At 43.7% G+C, this 20130-nt stretch overlaps 1 protein-coding gene across 5 annotated transcripts in view; it reads left to right on the plus strand.

The window, feature by feature from the left end:
- Positions 1-20130, plus strand: part of LOC127852290 (putative protein tag-278) — an 82022-nt gene that overhangs the window by 15776 nt on the left and 46116 nt on the right. For 3 of the 5 annotated variants that reach the window (XM_052386212.1, XM_052386242.1, XM_052386233.1), the window contains exons 2-6: positions 1198-3049; positions 3456-3533; positions 7989-8193; positions 8651-8755; positions 9302-9417. In XM_052386212.1, the coding sequence (XP_052242172.1) occupies positions 1209-3049; positions 3456-3533; positions 7989-8193; positions 8651-8755; positions 9302-9417 (2345 nt within the window). In that variant the 5' untranslated portion in view covers positions 1198-1208. Of the gene's footprint in view, positions 1-1194; positions 3050-3455; positions 3534-7988; positions 8194-8650; positions 8756-9301; positions 9418-20130 lie in introns of all 5 variants that reach the window. The other 2 variants (XM_052386222.1, XM_052386217.1) reach the window with 2 other exon arrangements.

The following is a 20130-nucleotide window of genomic DNA, read 5'->3' on the forward strand; positions in this document are numbered from 1 at the left end:
AAGATTTATGTTTTGGTCCACTTTACCCCTAAAGTATCATAGATATTGCTTTCATACTTGGAACACTCACAAACTATCATAAGGGTACAGTAAAAGGACAAGTTGCATAACTCTGGTTGTCATTGTTACGGAATTATGGCCCTTTTTTGACTTAGTAACTTTTAATATATGGTTAAATTTTGTGTTTCGATCCACTCGAAGTATCAAGGCTATTGCTTTCAAACTTCAAATACTTACATGCTATCATGAGGTTACTGTACCTGGCAACTTGAATTTTACTTTGACCTTTGAATGACCTTGACTCTCAAGGTCAAATTATTAAATTTTGCTAAAATTGCCATAACTTCTTTATTTATGATTAGATTTGATTGATACTTTGATGAAACTACTCTTACCTGACATACCACAATAGACTTCACCCAAACCATCCCCCGTGCCCTCCCCCCCTCCCCCGTGCCCTCCCCCCTCCCCCCCCCCCTAATTTTTTTTTTTTTTTTTTTTTTTTTTTAAGATCATCTCACAAATGACCACCACACCCTCACACTATACCCCCCCCCCACCCCCCACCCCACCCCCCCCCCCCCCCAATGTTTTTTTTTTTTTTTTTTTTTTTTTTTTTTTTTTTTTAAGATCATCTCACAAATTATCACCACACCCTCACACTATACCCCCCCCCAATTTTTTTTTTAAACGGTTATGTTTGAAATACCGTCCAACCATCGCACCCAACCCCCCCCCCCCCCCCCCCCCCCCCGATTTTTTTTTTTTTTTCGCTTTTTTGGAAGATAATGTAATAAATGTCCACAACCCCACACTATACACCCCTCTTCACTCCACTCCTCCCTCCTTTGTGATTGAAAATGAGAGTCCCTTCACCTTTAAAAAGAAAATAGATGAGCGGTCTGCACCCGCAAGGCGGTGCTCTTGTTGGAGTTTGTAATTGGCGAAAAATAGACTATGATATTAAAACCAAATTTTACATGTTTAACAAAGGAATCCTTAGTTTTATCAAATAATTGTTACTTTTGTATGAATATAAAAAGATGAGTTTTACATGAACAGTGAGTACTATAATTTGTCCTTTTTAGGTGTTTTTTTTTCTGTCCGGGTCAACAAACTTTACAATATATTCAGCATTTTGATTATTCATTGCAAATAATTGTTTTGCTTTCTAACTCTACGCTTTGTTCATAGCAGATCCTGGAAAAATGGAAGAGCAGCAAAGGGAGCCAACTCCCGGAGAGGCTTCTTCAGAAGATGAAACTGAGGAGACTTCAGCCAATCAGCAAGATGATACACAGAAAGCAATGGTGAAAGATGTAGATAAGGATATTGACGATATGGTGGATTACAATGTCAACAATGGTCTGGTAGATCCAGATGGGTCAAATATGGAAAATATCACAGTGGATACAGCTGAAAGCTCAACTTTGAATTTTGATGAAATGGCTTTGAGAGAAGATCAGGGACAGGGGGATCTTGCTGTAACAAAGATGGGTGACGCTAATGGGGAATATTCTTTTAAAATGAAAGAAATTCCAGATGGAGGTTTGGAAGAGTCATTTTTAAGCAATGACAGCAGTGCCATTGCTGAGGCAGTTGTGAGAAAGGCCCTGGATAATGCTGTGAACATTGTCAGGGCTGATGTTGCTGACAGCAACACAAATGCATCAGCAAAGCAAGTTGATACTCAGCCAAAAACTGATGCAAGGGTCGGTCTGTTCCAGTATCAAGATAACTCAGAACAAAGTCATGAAACGGATGAAGATGAGATTTCTTTTGATGAAGCAGAGCCTGAAATAAAATCAGATACTGATAAGGCAAAAAACACTGATGCAAAAGTTGGTCTCTTTCAGTATCTGGATGAAAGGGATAATGACAACAACAACTCAAAAAGCCCTGAAAGTGATGTAAGCGAGGAAGCTGTTGAATCATTTGATGATGAAGATGAGGAGAAATCAAATATCATGAAATTGTATGGACTGGAAGACATGGATCTAGAACCTGTCTCACCAGTTTCACCCAAGTCAGCTTCACCATCAATGGATGATGATAATGATGACACTGAGCAACATCTGGATCATAATGAAGACACAGAGCATCCTGTGGATGATAATGATCACAAAGTGCAACCTATGGATGATAATGATTACAAGGTGCAACCTGTGCTTGATGTTCAGAGGCAAGTCTACGAACCACTGTCACGTTCGTTCTCAGTGACACGTGAAGCGAGTTCTTCAGAGTCTTCGCCAAGATCAGGTAGTAATTGTAGCAAAGAAGCAGCAAAAGAAAGATCTCATGGGATTAAAAATGAAAAAGATGACGAACTGGAATTTGATGATCATTATTTCAAAGAGAACGGTGATAGGAAACAGTTAGAAGTTGATAAAGAAAATGGGATGGACAAATCTGATTATATTAATGGTGGAACAAAAACTGATGATATTAATGGATATACTAAAGCTGATGATTTTTATGCTGGAACTGAAAAGACTGAGAATAAAAGTGTATCAATATCTCCACCGCTTGTTCAGTATGAGTCGGTGAAGGAAAACGGCAAGTTCAGGATCATTAAAACAGCAAAAGACAGCATGGGGATCAGAGTTGGGTCTGAGCTGCTTACACCCAAAAACTCGCCTAACAATTCTCCAAGAGAATCTGAGAAGAGTGATAAATCAGAACGAAAGTCAAGGGAGGATAAAACTAAGGAACAGGAATATAAAACTAAGGAAGGGGAGGATAAAAGTAGGAAAGATGCTACCAAGAGAACAAGACCAGAAGAGAGGGAAGTTGTGGAAGATGTGCTAGGAGCTGACAAAGTGAACACTTCCAGACCTGAAGAAGATGCAGAGGACATGGATAGATATGAGACTGGGCTAGATATGGAGCGGATCAGAGCCTTGTTGCAGAGGGAAAGTGCACGAGATTGTTTGACTGAGGACAACAGTAGAAGCGGGGAACAAGTCTTCAAACCTTCCAGAGAAATTCAGGAACCAGATGCTCAGGACAGGAAATCGCGAATTGAGCCACATGGACGAGAAGGAAAAAGGTATAATACTCATTGTTTTAACTTTGATAATTACAAGAATGAATCTATATTATTTACTTCAATATACACATGTAGGTTTACTTGCTGTAGTTAAATGTAGATTATGAAATTGTCCACTTTGCAAATGAAAATAAGATGAATCTTATGGTTCAATTAAAATTACACTTCTTCAATACTACATGTATGTTAGCTAATATTTTGCTAAAAGTATTACCTTTTGCATAATTTCAGTTTTTTCAATATACCTTACTGTAGAGTCATATATAGTTTTGTTGTTGTTACATTACCCTATTATGCTCTTAATTTCTTTTGTAATTCTATAGGTTTTTATAACATTTGTTATGTTCATTTTGCAGGTGTGAATTTAAATATGATTCATATTATGTCTTGTCATATTGGTTTTTAGGGAAGATACAGACATGCTGGAATCAGAAAGTCGATATTTGAATATGGATAACTACGGTCCATCTGTGTATAGGTATAGGTAAGACAAATTGAGACGCTTTCTAAGAAAACTGGGCATAATGTGCAGTCCGCACAGTCAAATCAGGGACGACACTTTCCGCTTTTATGACATTTTTCGTTTAAATGAAGTCTATTCTTATCATAAATCCAATAAGTGAATTTAGGCAGAAAGTGTCATCCCAGATTAGCCTGTGTGGACTGCACAGGCTAATCTGGGATGACACTTTATGCACATGCATGAAGCCCAGTTTTCTCAAAACGTGACTCAATTGAGCTAGTGCTGCAGAGAAAGATCTAGTTGAGTGCACCACCTAGGCCAACATGGAAGAGCGCAGCACCCTGCCCCCCCCCCCCCTCTCAAGGTCCAATGTGGCCCCCTTCAACCCCCTACATGCTCTTATACTATTATTAAGCTGATGACATTATTTTACAGGAAATTAACATAAGTCCCAATAAATGAATTAAATTTGTACACATAAACTATTTTAATTAATTGTAGATACACATTTTTTAATGAAAATACACTTTATATGACATATGCATATATACATGTAACACATACTTCAGAGAAAATATGCTTAAGGGATGACATGACTGCGCACACTCAACTGTTCTTTTTACAAAAGAGCATCCTGCACTTTTCAAATCCTAGCTGGAGCTCTGTCTAGGATACTAGAGGTGCAGGCGCTGCCTCAAACTAAGTTAAAGTGTCAAGGTGGCAAACCAGACTAGTCTTGGGACATTTTCTATTAAATTGTTTAAATCAAATCATTTCTTAGTCTAGCACTTTTAATTAAGATATTTATATATATAGGCTTTTTATTAGCTCACCTGATTGCTCAGGTGAGCTTTTGTGACCGGTCTTTGTCCGTCGTCCCTCCGTCCGTTAACATTTGTTCGTTAACACTCTAGAGGCCACATTTATTGTCCGATCTTCATGAAACTTGGTCAGAAGCTTCGTCCCAATGAAATTTCGGTAGAGTTTGAAACTGAGTCATGCAGGGTAAAAAACTAGGTCACTAGGTAAAAAAAAAAGAAAAAATGTGTAAACACTGTAGAAGTCACATTTCATGCCAAATCTTCATGTAACTTTGTCAAAATGTTTGTCTTAATGATATGTGGGTTGAGTTCAAAAGTGGTTTCGGTCGGTTGAAAAACATGGCCGCCAGTGGGCGGGGCAGTTTTCCTTTTTTGGCTATAGAGAAACCTTGTAAACACTCTGGAAGTCACAATTTTTGCCCAATCATCATGAAAGTTGGTCAAAACATAAGTTTTATTGATTTCTCGGACAATTTTGAAAATGGTCCAGATTGGTGAAATAACATGGCCGCCAGTGGGCAGGGCATTTTTCTCTATATGTTTATAATGAAAACATGTCAACACTCTAGAAGTCTTATTTTTGGCCCAATTTTCATGAAATTTTGTCAGAACTTTTGTTTCCTAGATATGTGAGTTAAGTTTAAAAATGGTTCCAGTCTGTTGAAAAACATGGTTGCCAGGGGGACGGGGCAGTTTTCCTTAAATTTATATAGTAAAAAGACTTGCAAACAATCATGAATTAAGGTCATGTAACATGTGAGACAACTCTTATAAATATTGCATTTAAGTTTACAGTAGTAACTCCCCTTTGATTATTCATGTTTTCATAATAATACAGTGTAGTTGTGTTTCATTTATGTGTTAATTGTTATTCGAGGTTGGATGTTTTTATGCCCCCTTTCGAGAAAAGGGGGCATATAGTGATCGGACTGTCCGTCCATCTGTCCGTCTTTCTGTCACACTTTGCATTTATGTTTCCAAAAATGCTCATAACTTCTATGTCTCTTGAGATATAACCTTCATATTTGGTATGCATGTGTATATGGACAAGGCCTTTCCATACGCACAATTTTTTTTAGCCCTGTGACCTTGAAGTTAGAGTCCCCATTTAGGTTTCGAAATCTGCGTTTCTGCGTTATGGTTTCGAAAAATGCTCATAACTTCTATGTCCCTTGAGATACATGTATAACCTTCATATTTGGTAGGCATGTGTATATGGACAAGGCCTTTCCATACGCACAAAATTTTTAACCCCTGTGACCTTGACCTTGAAGGTAGGGTCCGCGTTTAGGTTTTGAAATCTGTGTATAGGTTTCGAAAAATGCTCATAACTTTTATGTCCCTTGAGATATAACCTTCATATTTGGTATGCATGTGTATATGGACAAGGCATTTTCATACGCACACAATTTTTTACCCCTGTGACTTTGACCTTGAAATAGGGTCCGCGTTTAGGTTTCAAAATCTGCGTTTAGGTTTCGAAAAAATGCTCATAACTTCTATGTCCCTTGAGATATAACCTTCATATTTGGTATGCATGTGTATATGGACAAGGCCTTTCCATACGCACACATTTTTTTTCCCCTGTGACCTTGACCTTGAACTAAGGGTCCGCGTTTAGGTTTCGAAATCTTCGTTTAGGTTTCGAAAAATGCTCATAACTTCTATGTCCCTTGGGATATAACCTTCATATTTGGTATGCATGTGTATATGGACAAGGCCTTTTCATACGCACACAATTTTTTACCCCTGTGACCTTAACCTTGAAGTTAGGGTCCGCGTTTAGGTTTTGAAATCTGCGTTTAGATCTCGAAAAATGCTCATAACTTCTATGTCCCTTGAGATATAACCTTCATATTTGGTATGCATGTTTATATGGACAAGGCCTTTCCATACGCACACAAATTTTGACCCCTGTGACCTTGACCTTTAAATTATGGTCCGCGTTTAGGTTTCGAAATCTGCATTTAGGTTTCGAAAGATGCTATAACTTCTATCAAAGCGTTTATAAGGGGCATATGTCATCCTATGGTGACAGCTCTTGTTTTTAGCTCACCTGATTGCTCAGGTGAGCTTTTGTGACTGGTCTTTGTCCGCCGTCCATCCACATTTGTTCATAAACACTCTAGAGGCCACACTTTAGAGGCCACATTTATTGTCCGATCTTCATGAAACTTGGTCAGAAGATTTGTCCCAATGATATCTCGATCGAGTTTGAAACTGGGTCATGCTGGGTCAAAAACTAGGTCACTAGGTCATAAAAAAGAAAAAGCTTGTAAACACTGTACAACTCACATTTAATGCCCAATCTTCATTTAACTTTGTCTATATGTCTGTCTTAATGATATGTTGGTTGAGTTCAAAAGTGGTTCCGGTCCATTGAAAAACATGGTTGCCAGTGGGCGGGGTAGTTTTCCTTATATGGCTATAGAGAAACCTTGTAAACACTCGAGAATTCACATTTTTGCCCAATCATCATGAAAGTTAATCAAAACATTGGTTTTATTGATATGTCTGACGAGTTTGAAAATGGTCCAGATCGGTGAAAAAACATGGCCGCCAGTGGGCGGGGCATTTTTCTCTATATGTATATAGTGAAAACATGTGAACACTCTAGAAGTCAGAACATTTGTTTCCTTGATACGAGAGTTGAGAGATGGTTCCGGTCAGTTGAATAACATGGCTGCCGGGGGGGCAGTTTTCTTATATTTATATAGTAAAAAAAAAGCTTGTGAACACTAGAAGTCACATTTTTTGTCCAATCATCTAGAAACTTAGTGAATAGATTTGTTTTATATACATCTCAGATGAGTTGCAAATGGTCCTCATGGGTCAATTAACATGGCTGCCAGAGGGGTGGGGCAGTTTTCCTTATGTGACTATATAGAGAGAAACCTTGTGATCGAACACTATAGAAGTAACTTTTTTTGCCTAATCATTGTGAAACTTAGTCAATACATTGGTTTTATTGATTTCTTGGACAAGTTTGAAAATGGCTCAGATCGGTGAAACACACTTTTTAGCTCACCTGATTGCTCAGGTGAGGTTTTAGGATTGGTCTTTGTCCGCTGTCTGTCCGTCCACATTTGGTAAAATGTAAACACTAGCATTCACATTTCTCAAGCATTCTTGATCAAAGTTGCTGAAAGATCTCAGTCAAGTTTGATGATAAGCAAAATCACATAATTAATGCCATAATTATTGCATTTAGATTGTCCAAATTTTCATTATATTATAAAAATTCTTGTAAGCAAAGTTTGATGTTTGGTAAGGGGGGTCAACTCAAAATATAGGTAACCATTTCAAATCTTACAAAAACAAAAACGCTCCCTACACCAGAGTTTTGGTTCAATAATGATGAAACTTGACGAGGATGTTTGTCTGGTTAATATCTAGGTCAAGTTTGACATTAGGTAAAGATTGAATGAACCGACTCCTCTCAGGTGAGCGAACTAGGTCCATCTAGGCCCTCTTGTTTTCTATTGTGGCAAAATATTCTTACATCTGACAGATCAAGTTTTCACTTCCTATGCTGGAAATAAATATCTAAACTGAAATTATAGTGCAGCTACATTTATAACAAATGTCTGTAAAATTTAATATTACAAGTCCCAGCAAAAATTGACATTCTCTCAACCCGCAGTTCTCCTTTCAGGTCACATGTTGATGGCAGCTTAGACTCACAAGATCCCAGCCAAGTGGGCACCTTGTATGAAGACGAGCTTCTCAGACGAGCCTATGCCCGTGAAGCCAATCAGTCCACGAGTCTGGACCAGTCAGCTGCGAGTAGGGGAGTGGCCAGTGACCGGTCAGCGGACTCGGGTGTGATCCCCGGATTCAAAACCCTGCAACAACAGCAGGTTAGATCTCGTCTTATGATTGTCTTTATTTATTCATGAGCCTTGTTCTGGAAAAAATGTGCTAAATGCATTTGCCTAAACTGTTATACAAGATTAGCCTCTGCAGTAACCTGGGATGACACTTTCTGGCCAAATTGGGCTTTTGTTTAGAGGAGACTTCTTTTAAACAAACAATTTTATTAAAGCGGAAAGTGTTGTCCCTGATTAGCCTGTGTAGACATCACAGGTTAATCAAGAATTGCACTTTATGAACATGCATTTAGCTCAGTTTTTCAAGAACTGGGCTTGATAATACATGGTTGGTGGCGGAATTGGGAATTTTTATTTTGGTAAGTCTAAACTGGGATGTCACTTTTCGCACATGCATTATGCCCAGTTTTTCAAGAACGCAACTCTATCTTTGATCTTTGTCTAAGTTACCTGTTGTATTTGCCACAGTGTCCGTGTTCTGTTCCAGGCCAAGTGGTCGGACATGTTCCACACCCTGGAAGCTGAACACCGTCGGGAGTTGCGGTCTCAATACGAGAAGCACCAGTACAACATCCGGCGTCTACAGCAACAGGTGAAACAACTTCCGATATTAATGCATGTGCGTAAAATGTCGTCCCTGATTAGCTTGTGCAGTCTGCACAGGCTAATCAGGGACGATATTTTCCGTTTTAAGCTCACCTAAACACAAAGTGCTCATGGTGAGCTTTTGTGATCGCCTTTTGTCCGTTGTGCGGTGTGTGGCGTCAACGTTTGCCTCGTTGACTCTCCAGAGGCCACATTTATTGTCCGATCTTCATAAAACTTGGTCAGAAGATTTGTCTCAATGATAACTTGGGCGAGTTTGAAAATGGTTTTGATTAAGTGAAAAACATGGCCGGCAGGGGGGGGGGGGCATTTTTATATATGGCTATAGTAAAACTATAGTAAAGCTATAGTAAAGCCTTAAAAGTTGTGCGACTTTGGGCCTTTCAGGCCCTCTTGTTTTGTAGTATTTTTGGATTAATGAAAGTCTCTTTTTAGAAAAATCCATTGTCACTACTGATTATCCTGTGGAGACTGTGCAGTCTAATCTGGAAGGACACTTAATGCACATGAATTAAACCCAGTTTTTCAACAGATGGAACACGAGCTCCAGAAACAACACCTTGCCATCAGGAAGAAACTGGACATTCACAAGGAGGCTCTGGCTAAGATGTCTCCTGAAAGAGACACTGGCACTGACCGGGAAATGAGGTAGGTACAACTGGGTCATACATAAGAAGGCTCTTGCTAAGATGTCTCCTGACAGGGACACTGGCACTGACCAGGAAATGAGGTAGGTATTACTGGGTCATACATAAGAAGGCTCTTGCTAAGATGTCTCCTGACAGAGACACTGGCACTGAGCGGGAAATGAGGTAGGTACAACTGGGTCATACATAAGAAGGCTCTTGCTAAGATGTCTCCTGACAGGGACACTGGCACTGATAGGGAAATGAGGTAGGTACAACTGGGTCATACATAAGAAGGCTCTTGCTAAGATGTCTCCTGACAGGGACACTGGCACTGACCAGGAAATGAGGTAGGTATTACTGGGTCATACATAAGAAGGCTCTTGCTAAGATGTCTCCTGACAGGGACACTGGCACTGACCGGGAAATGAGGTAGGTATTACTGGGTCATACATAAGAAGGCTCTTGCTAAGATGTCTCCTGACAGGGACACTGGCACTGACCAGGAAATGAGGTAGGTATTAGTGGGTCATACATAAGAAGGCTCTTGCTAAGATGTCTCCTGACAGAGACACTGGCACTGATAGGGAAATGAGGTAGGTACAACTGGGTCATACATAAGAAGGCTCTTGCTAAGATGTCTCCTGACAGAGACACTGGCACTGACCGGGAAATGAGGTAGGTACAACTGGGTCATACATAAGAGGGCTCTTGCTAAGATGTCTCCTGACAGAGACACTGGCACTGATAGGGAAATGAGGTAGGTATTACTGGGTCATACATAAGAAGGCTCTTGCTTAGATGTCTCCTGACAGAGACACTGGCACTGAGCGGGAAATGAGGTAGGTACAACTGGGTCATACATAAGAAGGCTCTCGCTAAGATGTCTCCTGACAGAGACACTGGCACTGAGCGGGAAATGAGGTAGGTATTACCGGGTCATACATAAGAAGGCTCTTGCTAAGATGTCTCCTGACAGAGACACTGGCACTGATAGGGAAATGAGGTAGGTACAACTGGGTCATACATAAGAAGGCTCTCGCTAAGATGTCTCCTGACAGGGACACTGGCACTGACCAGGAAATGAGGTAGGTACAACTGGGTCATACATAAGAAGGCTCTTGCTAAGATGTCTCCTGACAGAGACACTGGCACTGATAGGGAAATGAGGTAGGTATTACTGGGTCATACATAAGAGGCTCTTGCTAAGATGTCTCCTGACAGGGACACTGGCACTGACCGGGAAATGAGGTAGGTACAACTGGGTCATACATAAGAAGGCTCTTGCTAAGATGTCTCCTGACAGAGACACTGGCACTGACCAGGAAATGAGGTAGGTATTAGTGGGTCATACATAAGAAGGCTCTTGCTTAGATGTCTCCTGACAGGGACACTGGCACTGAGCGGGAAATGAGGTAGGTATTACTGGGTCATACATAAGAAGGCTCTTGCTAAGATGTCTCCTGTCAGAGACACTGGCACTGACCGGGAAATGAGGTAGGTATTACTGGGTCATACATAAGAGGGCTCTTGCTAAGATGTCTCCTGACAGAGACACTGGCACTGAGCGGGAAATGAGGTAGGTATTACTGGGTCATACATAAGAAGGCTCTTGCTAAGATGTCTCCTGACAGAGACACTGGCACTGAGCGGGAAATGAGGTAGGTACAACTGGGTCATACATAAGAAGGCTCTTGCTAAGATGTCTCCTGACAGAGACACTGGCACTGAGCGGGAAATGAGGTAGGTATTACTGGGTCATACATAAGAAGGCTCTTGCTAAGATGTCTCCTGACAGAGACACTGGCACTGACCGGGAAATGAGGTAGGTATTACTGGGTCATACATAAGAAGGCTCTTGCTTAGATGTCTCCTGACAGAGACACTGGCACTGAGCGGGAAATGAGGGTAGGTACAACTGGGTCATACATAAGAAGGCTCTTGCTAAGATGTCTCCTGACAGGGACACTGGCACTGACCGGGAAATGAGGTAGGTATTACTGGGTCATACATAAGAAGGCTCTTGCTGAGATGTCTACTGACAGAGACACTGGAACTGACCGGGAAATGAGGTAGGTACAACAGGGTCATACATAAGAAGGCTCTTGCTAAGATGTCTCCTGACAGAGACACTGGCACTGATAGGGAAATGAGGTAGGTACAACTGGGTCATACATAAGAAGGCTCTTGCTAAGATGTCTCCTGACAGAGACACTGGCACTGATAGGGAAATGAGGTAGGTATTACTGGGTCATACATAAGAAGGCTCTTGCTAAGATGTCTCCTGACAGGGACACTGGCACTGACCGGGAAATGAGGTAGGTATTACTGGGTCATACATAAGAAGGCTCTTGCTTAGATGTCTCCTGACAGAGACACTGGCACTGACCAGGAAATGAGGTAGGTATTAGTGGGTCATACATAAGAAGGCTCTTGCTAAGATGTCTCCTGAAAGAGACACTGGCACTGAGCGGGAAATGAGGTAGGTACAACTGGGTCATACATAAGAAGGCTCTTGCTAAGATGTCTCCTGACAGAGACACTGGCACTGACCAGGAAATGAGGTAGGTACAACTGGGTCATACATAAGAAGGCTCTTGCTAAGATGTCTCCTGACAGAGACACTGGCACTGAGCGGGAAATGAGGGTAAGTATTACTGGGTCATACATAAGAAGGCTCTCGCTAAAATGTCTCCTGACAGGGACACTGGCACTGACCGGGAAATGAGGTAGGTATTACTGGGTCATACATAAGAAGGCTCTTGCTAAGATGTCTCCTGACAGAGACACTGGCACTGATAGGGAAATGAGGTAGGTATTACTGGGTCATACATAAGAAGGCTCTTGCTAAGATGTCTCCTGACAGAGACACTGGCACTGATAGGGAAATGAGGTAGGTATTACTGGGTCATACATAAGAAGGCTCTTGCTAAGATGTCTCCTGACAGGGACACTGGCACTGATAGGGAAATGAGGTAGGTACAACTGGGTCATACATAAGAAGGCTCTTGCTAAGATGTCTCCTGACAGAGACACTGGCACTGACCAGGAAATGAGGTAGGTACAACTGGGTCATACATAAGAAGGCTCTTGCTAAGATGTCTCCTGACAGAGACACTGGCACTGAGCGGGAAATGAGGTAGGTACAACTGGGTCATACAAAAGAAGGCTCTTGCTAAGATGTCTCCTGACAGAGACACTGGCACTGAGCGGGAAATGAGGTAGGTACAACTGGGGCACACATAAGAGGCTCGCTAAGATGTCTCCTGACAGAGACACTGGCACTGAGCGGGAAATGAGGTAGGTACAACTGGGTCATACATAAGAAGGCTCTTGCTTAGATGTCTCCTGACAGGGACACTGGCACTGACCGGGAAATGAGGTAGGTACAACTGGGTCACACATAAGAAGGCTCTTGCTAAGATGTCTCCTGACAGGGACACTGGCACTGACCAGGAAATGAGGTAGGTACAACTGGGTCATACATAAGAGGCTCTTGCTAAGATGTCTCCTGACAGGGACACTGGCACTGACCGGGAAATGAGGTAGGTACAACTGGGTCACACATAAGAAGGCTCTTGCTAAGATGTCTCCTGACAGAGACACTGGCACTGACCGGGAAATGAGGTAGGTACAACTGGGTCATACATAAGAGGCTCTTGCTAAGATGTCTCCTGACAGGGACACTGGCACTGATAGGGAAATGAGGTAGGTATTACTGGGTCATACATAAGAGGCTCTTGCTAAGATGTCTCCTGACAGGGACACTGGCACTGATAGGGAAATGAGGTAGGTACAACTGGGTCATACATAAGAAGGCTCTTGCTTAGATGTCTCCTGACAAGGACACTGGCACTGAGCGGGAAATGAGGTAGGTACAACTGGGTCATACATAAGAAGGCTCTTGCTAAGATGTCTCCTGACAGAGACACTGGCACTGAGCGGGAAATGAGGTAGGTACAACTGGGTCATACATAAGAAGGCTCTTGCTAAGATGTCTCCTGACAGGGACACTGGCACTGATAGGGAAATGAGGTAGGTACAACTGGGTCATACAAAAGAAGGCTCTTGCTAAGATGTCTCCTGACAGAGACACTGGCACTGAGCGGGAAATGAGGTAGGTACAACTGGGTCACACATAAGAGGCTCTCGCTAAGATGTCTCCTGACAGAGACACTGGCACTGAGCGGGAAATGAGGTAGGTACAACTGGGTCATACATAAGAAGGCTCTTGCTTAGATGTCTCCTGACAGGGACACTGGCACTGATAGGGAAATGAGGTAGGTACAACTGGGTCATACATAAGAAGGCTCTTGCTAAGATGTCTCCTGACAGAGACACTGGCACTGATAGGGAAATGAGGTAGGTACAACTGGGTCATACATAAGAAGGCTCTTGCTAAGATGTCTCCTGACAGAGACACTGGCACTGACCGGGAAATGAGGTAGGTACAACTGGGTCATACATAAGAGGGCTCTTGCTAAGATGTCTCCTGACAGAGACACTGGCACTGATAGGGAAATGAGGTAGGTATTACTGGGTCATACATAAGAAGGCTCTTGCTTAGATGTCTCCTGACAGAGACACTGGCACTGAGCGGGAAATGAGGTAGGTACAACTGGGTCATACATAAGAAGGCTCTCGTTAAGATGTCTCCTGACAGAGACACTGGCACTGAGCGGGAAATGAGGTAGGTATTACTGGGTCATACATAAGAAGGCTCTTGCTAAGATGTCTCCTGACAGAGACACTGGCACTGATAGGGAAATGAGGTAGGTACAACTGGGTCATACATAAGAAGGCTCTCGCTAAGATGTCTCCTGACAGGGACACTGGCACTGACCAGGAAATGAGGTAGGTACAACTGGGTTAACATAAGAAGGCTCTTGCTAAGATGTCTCCTGACAGAGACACTGGCACTGATAGGGAAATGAGGTAGGTATTACTGGGTCATACATAAGAGGCTCTTGCTAAGATGTCTCCTGACAGGGACACTGGCACTGACCGGAAAATGAGGTAGGTACAACTGGGTCATACATAAGAAGGCTCTTGCTAAGATGTCTCCTGACAGAGACACTGGCACTGACCAGGAAATGAGGTAGGTATTAGTGGGTCATACATAAGAAGGCTCTTGCTTAGATGTCTCCTGACAGGGACACTGGCACTGAGCGGGAAATGAGGTAGGTATTACTGGGTCATACATAAGAAGGCTCTTGCTAAGATCTCTCCTGTCAGAGACACTGGCACTGACCGGGAAATGAGGTAGGTATTACTGGGTCATACATAAGAGGGCTCTTGCTAAGATGTCTCCTGACAGAGACACTGGCACTGAGCGGGAAATGAGGTAGGTATTACTGGGTCATACATAAGAAGGCTCTTGCTAAGGATGTCTCCTGACAGAGACACTGACACTGAGCGGGAAATGAGGTAGGTACAACTGGGTCATACATAAGAAGGCTCTTGCTAAGATGTCTCCTGACAGAGACACTGGCACTGAGCGGGAAATGAGGTAGGTTTTACTGGGTCATACATAAGAAGGCTCTTGCTAAGATGTCTCCTGACAGAGACACTGGCACTGACCGGGAAATGAGGTAGGTATTACTTGGGTCATACATAAGAAGGCTCTTGCTTAGATGTCTCCTGACAGAGACACTGGCACTGAGCGGGAAATGATGTAGGTACAACTGGGTCATACATAAGAAGGCTCTTGCTAAGATGTCTCCTGACAGGGACACTGGCACTGACCGGGAAATGAGGTAGGTATTACTGGGTCATACATAAGAAGGCTCTTGCTGAGATGTCTCCTGACAGAGACACTGGAACTGACCGGGAAATGAGGTAGGTACAACTGGGTCATACATAAGAAGGCTCTTGCTAAGATGTCTCCTGACAGAGACACTGGCACTGATAGGGAAATGAGGTAGGTACAACTGGGTCATACATAAGAAGGCTCTTGCTAAGATGTCTCCTGACAGAGACACTGGCACTGATAGGGAAATGAGGTAGGTATTACTGGGTCATACATAAGAAGGCTCTTGCTAAGATGTCTCCTGACAGGGACACTGGCACTGACCGGGGAATGAGGTAGGTATTACTGGGTCATACATAAGAAGGCTCTTGCTTAGATGTCTCCTGACAGAGACACTGGCACTGACCAGGAAATGAGGTAGGTATTAGTGGGTCATACATAAGAAGGCTCTTGCTAAGATGTCTCCTGAAAGAGACACTGGCACTGAGCGGGAAATGAGGTAGGTACAACTGGGTCATACATAAGAAGGCTCTTGCTAAGATGTCTCCTGACAGAGACACTGGCACTGACCAGGAAATGAGGTAGGTACAACTGGGTCATACATAAGAAGGCTCTTGCTAAGATTTCTCCTGACAGAGACACTGGCACTGAGCGGGAAATGAGGGTAAGTATTACTGGGTCATACATAAGAAGGCTCCTCGCTAAAATGTCTCCTGACAGGGACACTGGCACTGACCGGGAAATGAGGTAGGTATTACTGGGTCATACATAAGAAGGCTCTTGCTAAGATGTCTCCTGACAGAGACACTGGCACTGATAGGGAAATGAGGTAGGTATTACTGGGTCATACATAAGAAGGCTCTTGCTAAGATGTCTCCTGACAGGGACACTGGCACTGATAGGGAAATGAGGTAGGTACAACTGGGTCATACATAAGAAGGCTCTTGCTTAGATGTCTCCTGACAGAGACACTGGCACTGACCAGGAAATGAGGTAGGTACAACTGGGTCATACATAAGAAGGCTCTTGCTAAGATGTCTCCTGACAGAGACACTGGCACTGAGCGGGAAATGAGGTAGGTACAACTGGGTCATACAAAAGAAGGCTCTTGCTAAGATGTCTCCTGACAGAGACACTGGCACTGAGGCGGGAAAATGAGGTAGGTACAACTGGGTCACACATAAGAAGGCTCTTCGCTAAGATGTCTCCTGACAGAGACACTGGCACTGAGCGGGAAATGAGGTAGGTACAACTGGGTCATACATAAGAAGGCTCTTGCTTAAGATGTCTCCTGACAGGGACACTGGCACTGACCGGGAAATGAGGTAGGTACAACTGGGTCACACATAAGAAGGCTCTTGCTAAGATGTCTCCTGACAGGGACACTGGCACTGACCAGGAAATGAGGTAGGTACAACTGGGTCATACATAAGAAGGCTCTTGCTAAGATGTCTCCTGACAGGGACACTGGCACTGACCAGGGAAATGAGGTAGGTATTACTGGGTCATACATAAGAGGCTCTTGCTAAGATGTCTCCTGACAGAGACACTGGCACTGATAGGGAAATGAGGTAGGTACAACTGGGTCATACATAAGAAGGCTCTTGCTTAGATGTCTCCTGACAGGGACACTGGCACTTGACGGGGAAATGAGGTAGGTTACAACTGGGTCATACATAAGAAGGCTCTTGCTAAGATGTCTCCTGACAGGAGACACTGGAACTGATAGGGAAATGAGGTAGGTACAACTGGGTCATACATAAGAAGGCTCTTGCTTAGATGTCTCCTGACAGGGGACACTGGCACTGACCAGGAAATGAGGTAGGTATTACTGGGTCATAATAAGAAGGCTCTTGCTAAGATGTCTCCTGACAGAGACCACTGGCACTGACCGGGAAATGAGGTAGGTATTACTGGGTCATACATAAGAAGGCTCTTGCTTAGATGTCTCCTGACAGAGACACTGGCACTGAGCGGGAAATGAGGTAGGTACAACTGGGTCATACATAAGAAGGCTCTTGCTAAGATGTCTCCTGCCAGGGACACTGGCACTGACGGGAAATGAGGTAGGTATTACTGGGTCATACATAAGAAGGCTCTTGCTTAGATGTCTCCTGACAGGGACTCTGGCACTGACCAGGAAATGAGGTAGGTATTACTGGTCATACATAAGAAGGCTCTTGCTAAGATGTCTCCTGACAGAGACACTGGAACTGAGCAGGGAAATGAGGTAGGTATTACTGGGTCATACAAAGAAGGCTCTTGCTTAGATGTCTCCTGACAGGGACACTGGCACTGACCGGGAAATGAGGTAGGTATACTGGGTCATACATAAGAAGGCTCTTGCTTAGATGTCTCCTGACAGGGACACTGGCACTGACCGGGAAATGAGGAAGGTACAACTGGGTCATACATAAGAAGGCTCTTGCTTAGATGTCTCCTGACAGAGACACTGGAACTGAGCGGGAAATGAGGTAGGTACAACTGGGTCATACAAAAGAAGGCTTTTGCTTAGATGTCTCCTGACAGAGACACTGGCACTGACCAGGAAATGAGGTAGGTATTACTGGGTCATACATAAGAAGGCTCTTGCTTAGATATCTCCTGACAGGGACACTGGCACCGATAGGGAAATGAGGTAGGTACAACTGGGTCATACATAAGAAGGCTCTTGCTAAGATGTCTCCTGACAGAGACACTGGCACTGAGCGGGAAATGAGGGTAGGTACAACTGGGTCATACAAAAGAAGGCTCTTGCTAAGATGTCTCCTGACAGGGACACTGGCACTGACCGGGAAATGAGGTAGGTATTACTGGGTCATACATAAGAAGGCTCTTGCTAAGATGTCTCCTGACAGGGACACTGGCACTGATAGGGAAATGAGGTAGGTACAACTGGGTCACACATAAGAAGGCTCTTGCTAAGATGTCTCCTGACAGAGACACTGGCACTGAGCGGGAAGGAAATGAGGTAGGTACAACTGGGTCATACATAAGAAGGCTCTTGCTAAGATGTCTCCTGACAGAGACACTGGCACTGACCAGGAAATGAGGTAGGTACAACTGGGTCACACATAAGAGGCTCTCGCTAAGATGTCTCCTGACAGAGACACTGGAACTGACCAGGAAATGAGGTAGGTACAACTGGGTCATACATAAGAAGGCTCTTGCTAAGATGTCTCCTGACAGAGACACTGGCACTGACCGGGAAATGAGGTAGGTATTACTGGGTCATACATAAGAGGCTCTCGCTAAGATGTCTCCTGACAGAGACACTGGAACTGATAGGGAAATGAGGTAGGTACAACTGGGTCATACAAAAGAAGGCTCTTGCTGAGATGTCTCCTGACAGAGACACTTGCACTGATAGGGAAATGAGGGTAGATACAACTGGGTCATACATAAGAAGGCTCTTGCTTAGATGTCTCCTGACAGGGACACTGGCACTGAGCGGGAAATGAGGTAGGTATTACTGGGTCATACATAAGAAGGCTCTTGCTAAGATGTCTCCTGACAGAGACACTGGCACTGACCAGGAAATGAGGTAGGTATTAGTGGGTCATACATAAGAAGGCTCTTGCTAAGATGTCTCCTGACAGGGACACTGGCACTGACCAGGAAATGAGGTAGGTACAACTGGGTCACACATAAGAAGGCTCTTGCTTAGATGTCTCCTGACAGAGACACTGGCACTGACCAGGAAATGAGGTAGGTACAACTGGGTCATACATAAGAGGGCTCTTGCTATGATGTCTCCTGACAGAGACACTGGCACTGATAGGGAAATGAGGTAGGTACAACTGGGTCATACATAAGAAGGCTCTTGCTTAGATGTCTCCTGACAGGGACACTGGCACTGAGCGGGAAATGAGGTAGGTACAACTGGGTCATACATAAGAAGGCTCTTGCTAAGATGTCTCCTGACAGAGACACTGGCACTGAGCGGGAAATGAGGTAGGTGCAACTGGGTCATACATAAGAAGGCTCTTGCTAAGATGTCTCCTGAAAGAGACACTGGCACTGATAGGGAAATGAGGTAGGTATTACTGGGTCATACATAAGAAGGCTCTTGCTAAGATGTCTCCTGACAGGGACACTGGCACTGACCGGGAAATGAGGTAGGTACAACTGGGTCATACATAAGAAGACTCTTGCTAAGATGTCTCCTGACAGAGACACTGGCACTGATAGGGAAATGAGGTCGGTACAACTGGGTCATACATAAGAAGGCTCTTGCTAAGATGTCTCCTGACAGGGACACTGGCACTGACCGGGAAATGAGGGTAGGTACAACTGGGTCATACAAAAGAAGGCTCTTGCTAAGATGTCTCCTGACAGAGACACTGGAACTGACCGGGAAATGAGGTAGGTACAACTGGGTCATACATAAGAGGCTCTTGCTAAGATGTCTCCTGACAGGGACACTGGCACTGACCAGGAAATGAGGTAGGTATTACTGGGTCATACATAAGAGGGCTCTTGCTTAGATGTCTCCTGACAGGGACACTGGCACTGACCGGGAAATGAGGTAGGTACAACTGGGTCATACATAAGAAGGCTCTTGCTTAGATGTCTCCTGACAGGGACACTGGCACTGACCGGGAAATGAGGAAGGTACAACTGGGTCATACATAAGAAGGCTCTTGCTTAGATGTCTCCTGACAGAGACACTGGAACTGAGCGGGAAATGAGGTAGGTACAACTGGGTCATACAAAAGAAGGCTCTTGCTTAGATGTCTCCTGACAGAGACACTGGCACTGACCAGGAAATGAGGTAGGTATTACTGGGTCATACATAAGAAGGCTCTTGCTTAGATATCTCCTGACAGGGACACTGGCACCGATAGGGAAATGAGGTAGGTACAACTGGGTCATACATAAGAAGGCTCTTGCTAAGATGTCTCCTGACAGAGACACTGGCACTGAGCGGGAAATGAGGTAGGTACAACTGGGTCATACAAAAGAAGGCTCTTGCTAAGATGTCTC

This window comes from Dreissena polymorpha, chromosome 1 (assembly GCF_020536995.1).
Source record: "Dreissena polymorpha isolate Duluth1 chromosome 1, UMN_Dpol_1.0, whole genome shotgun sequence".
Taxonomy (NCBI): domain Eukaryota; kingdom Metazoa; phylum Mollusca; class Bivalvia; order Myida; family Dreissenidae; genus Dreissena; species Dreissena polymorpha.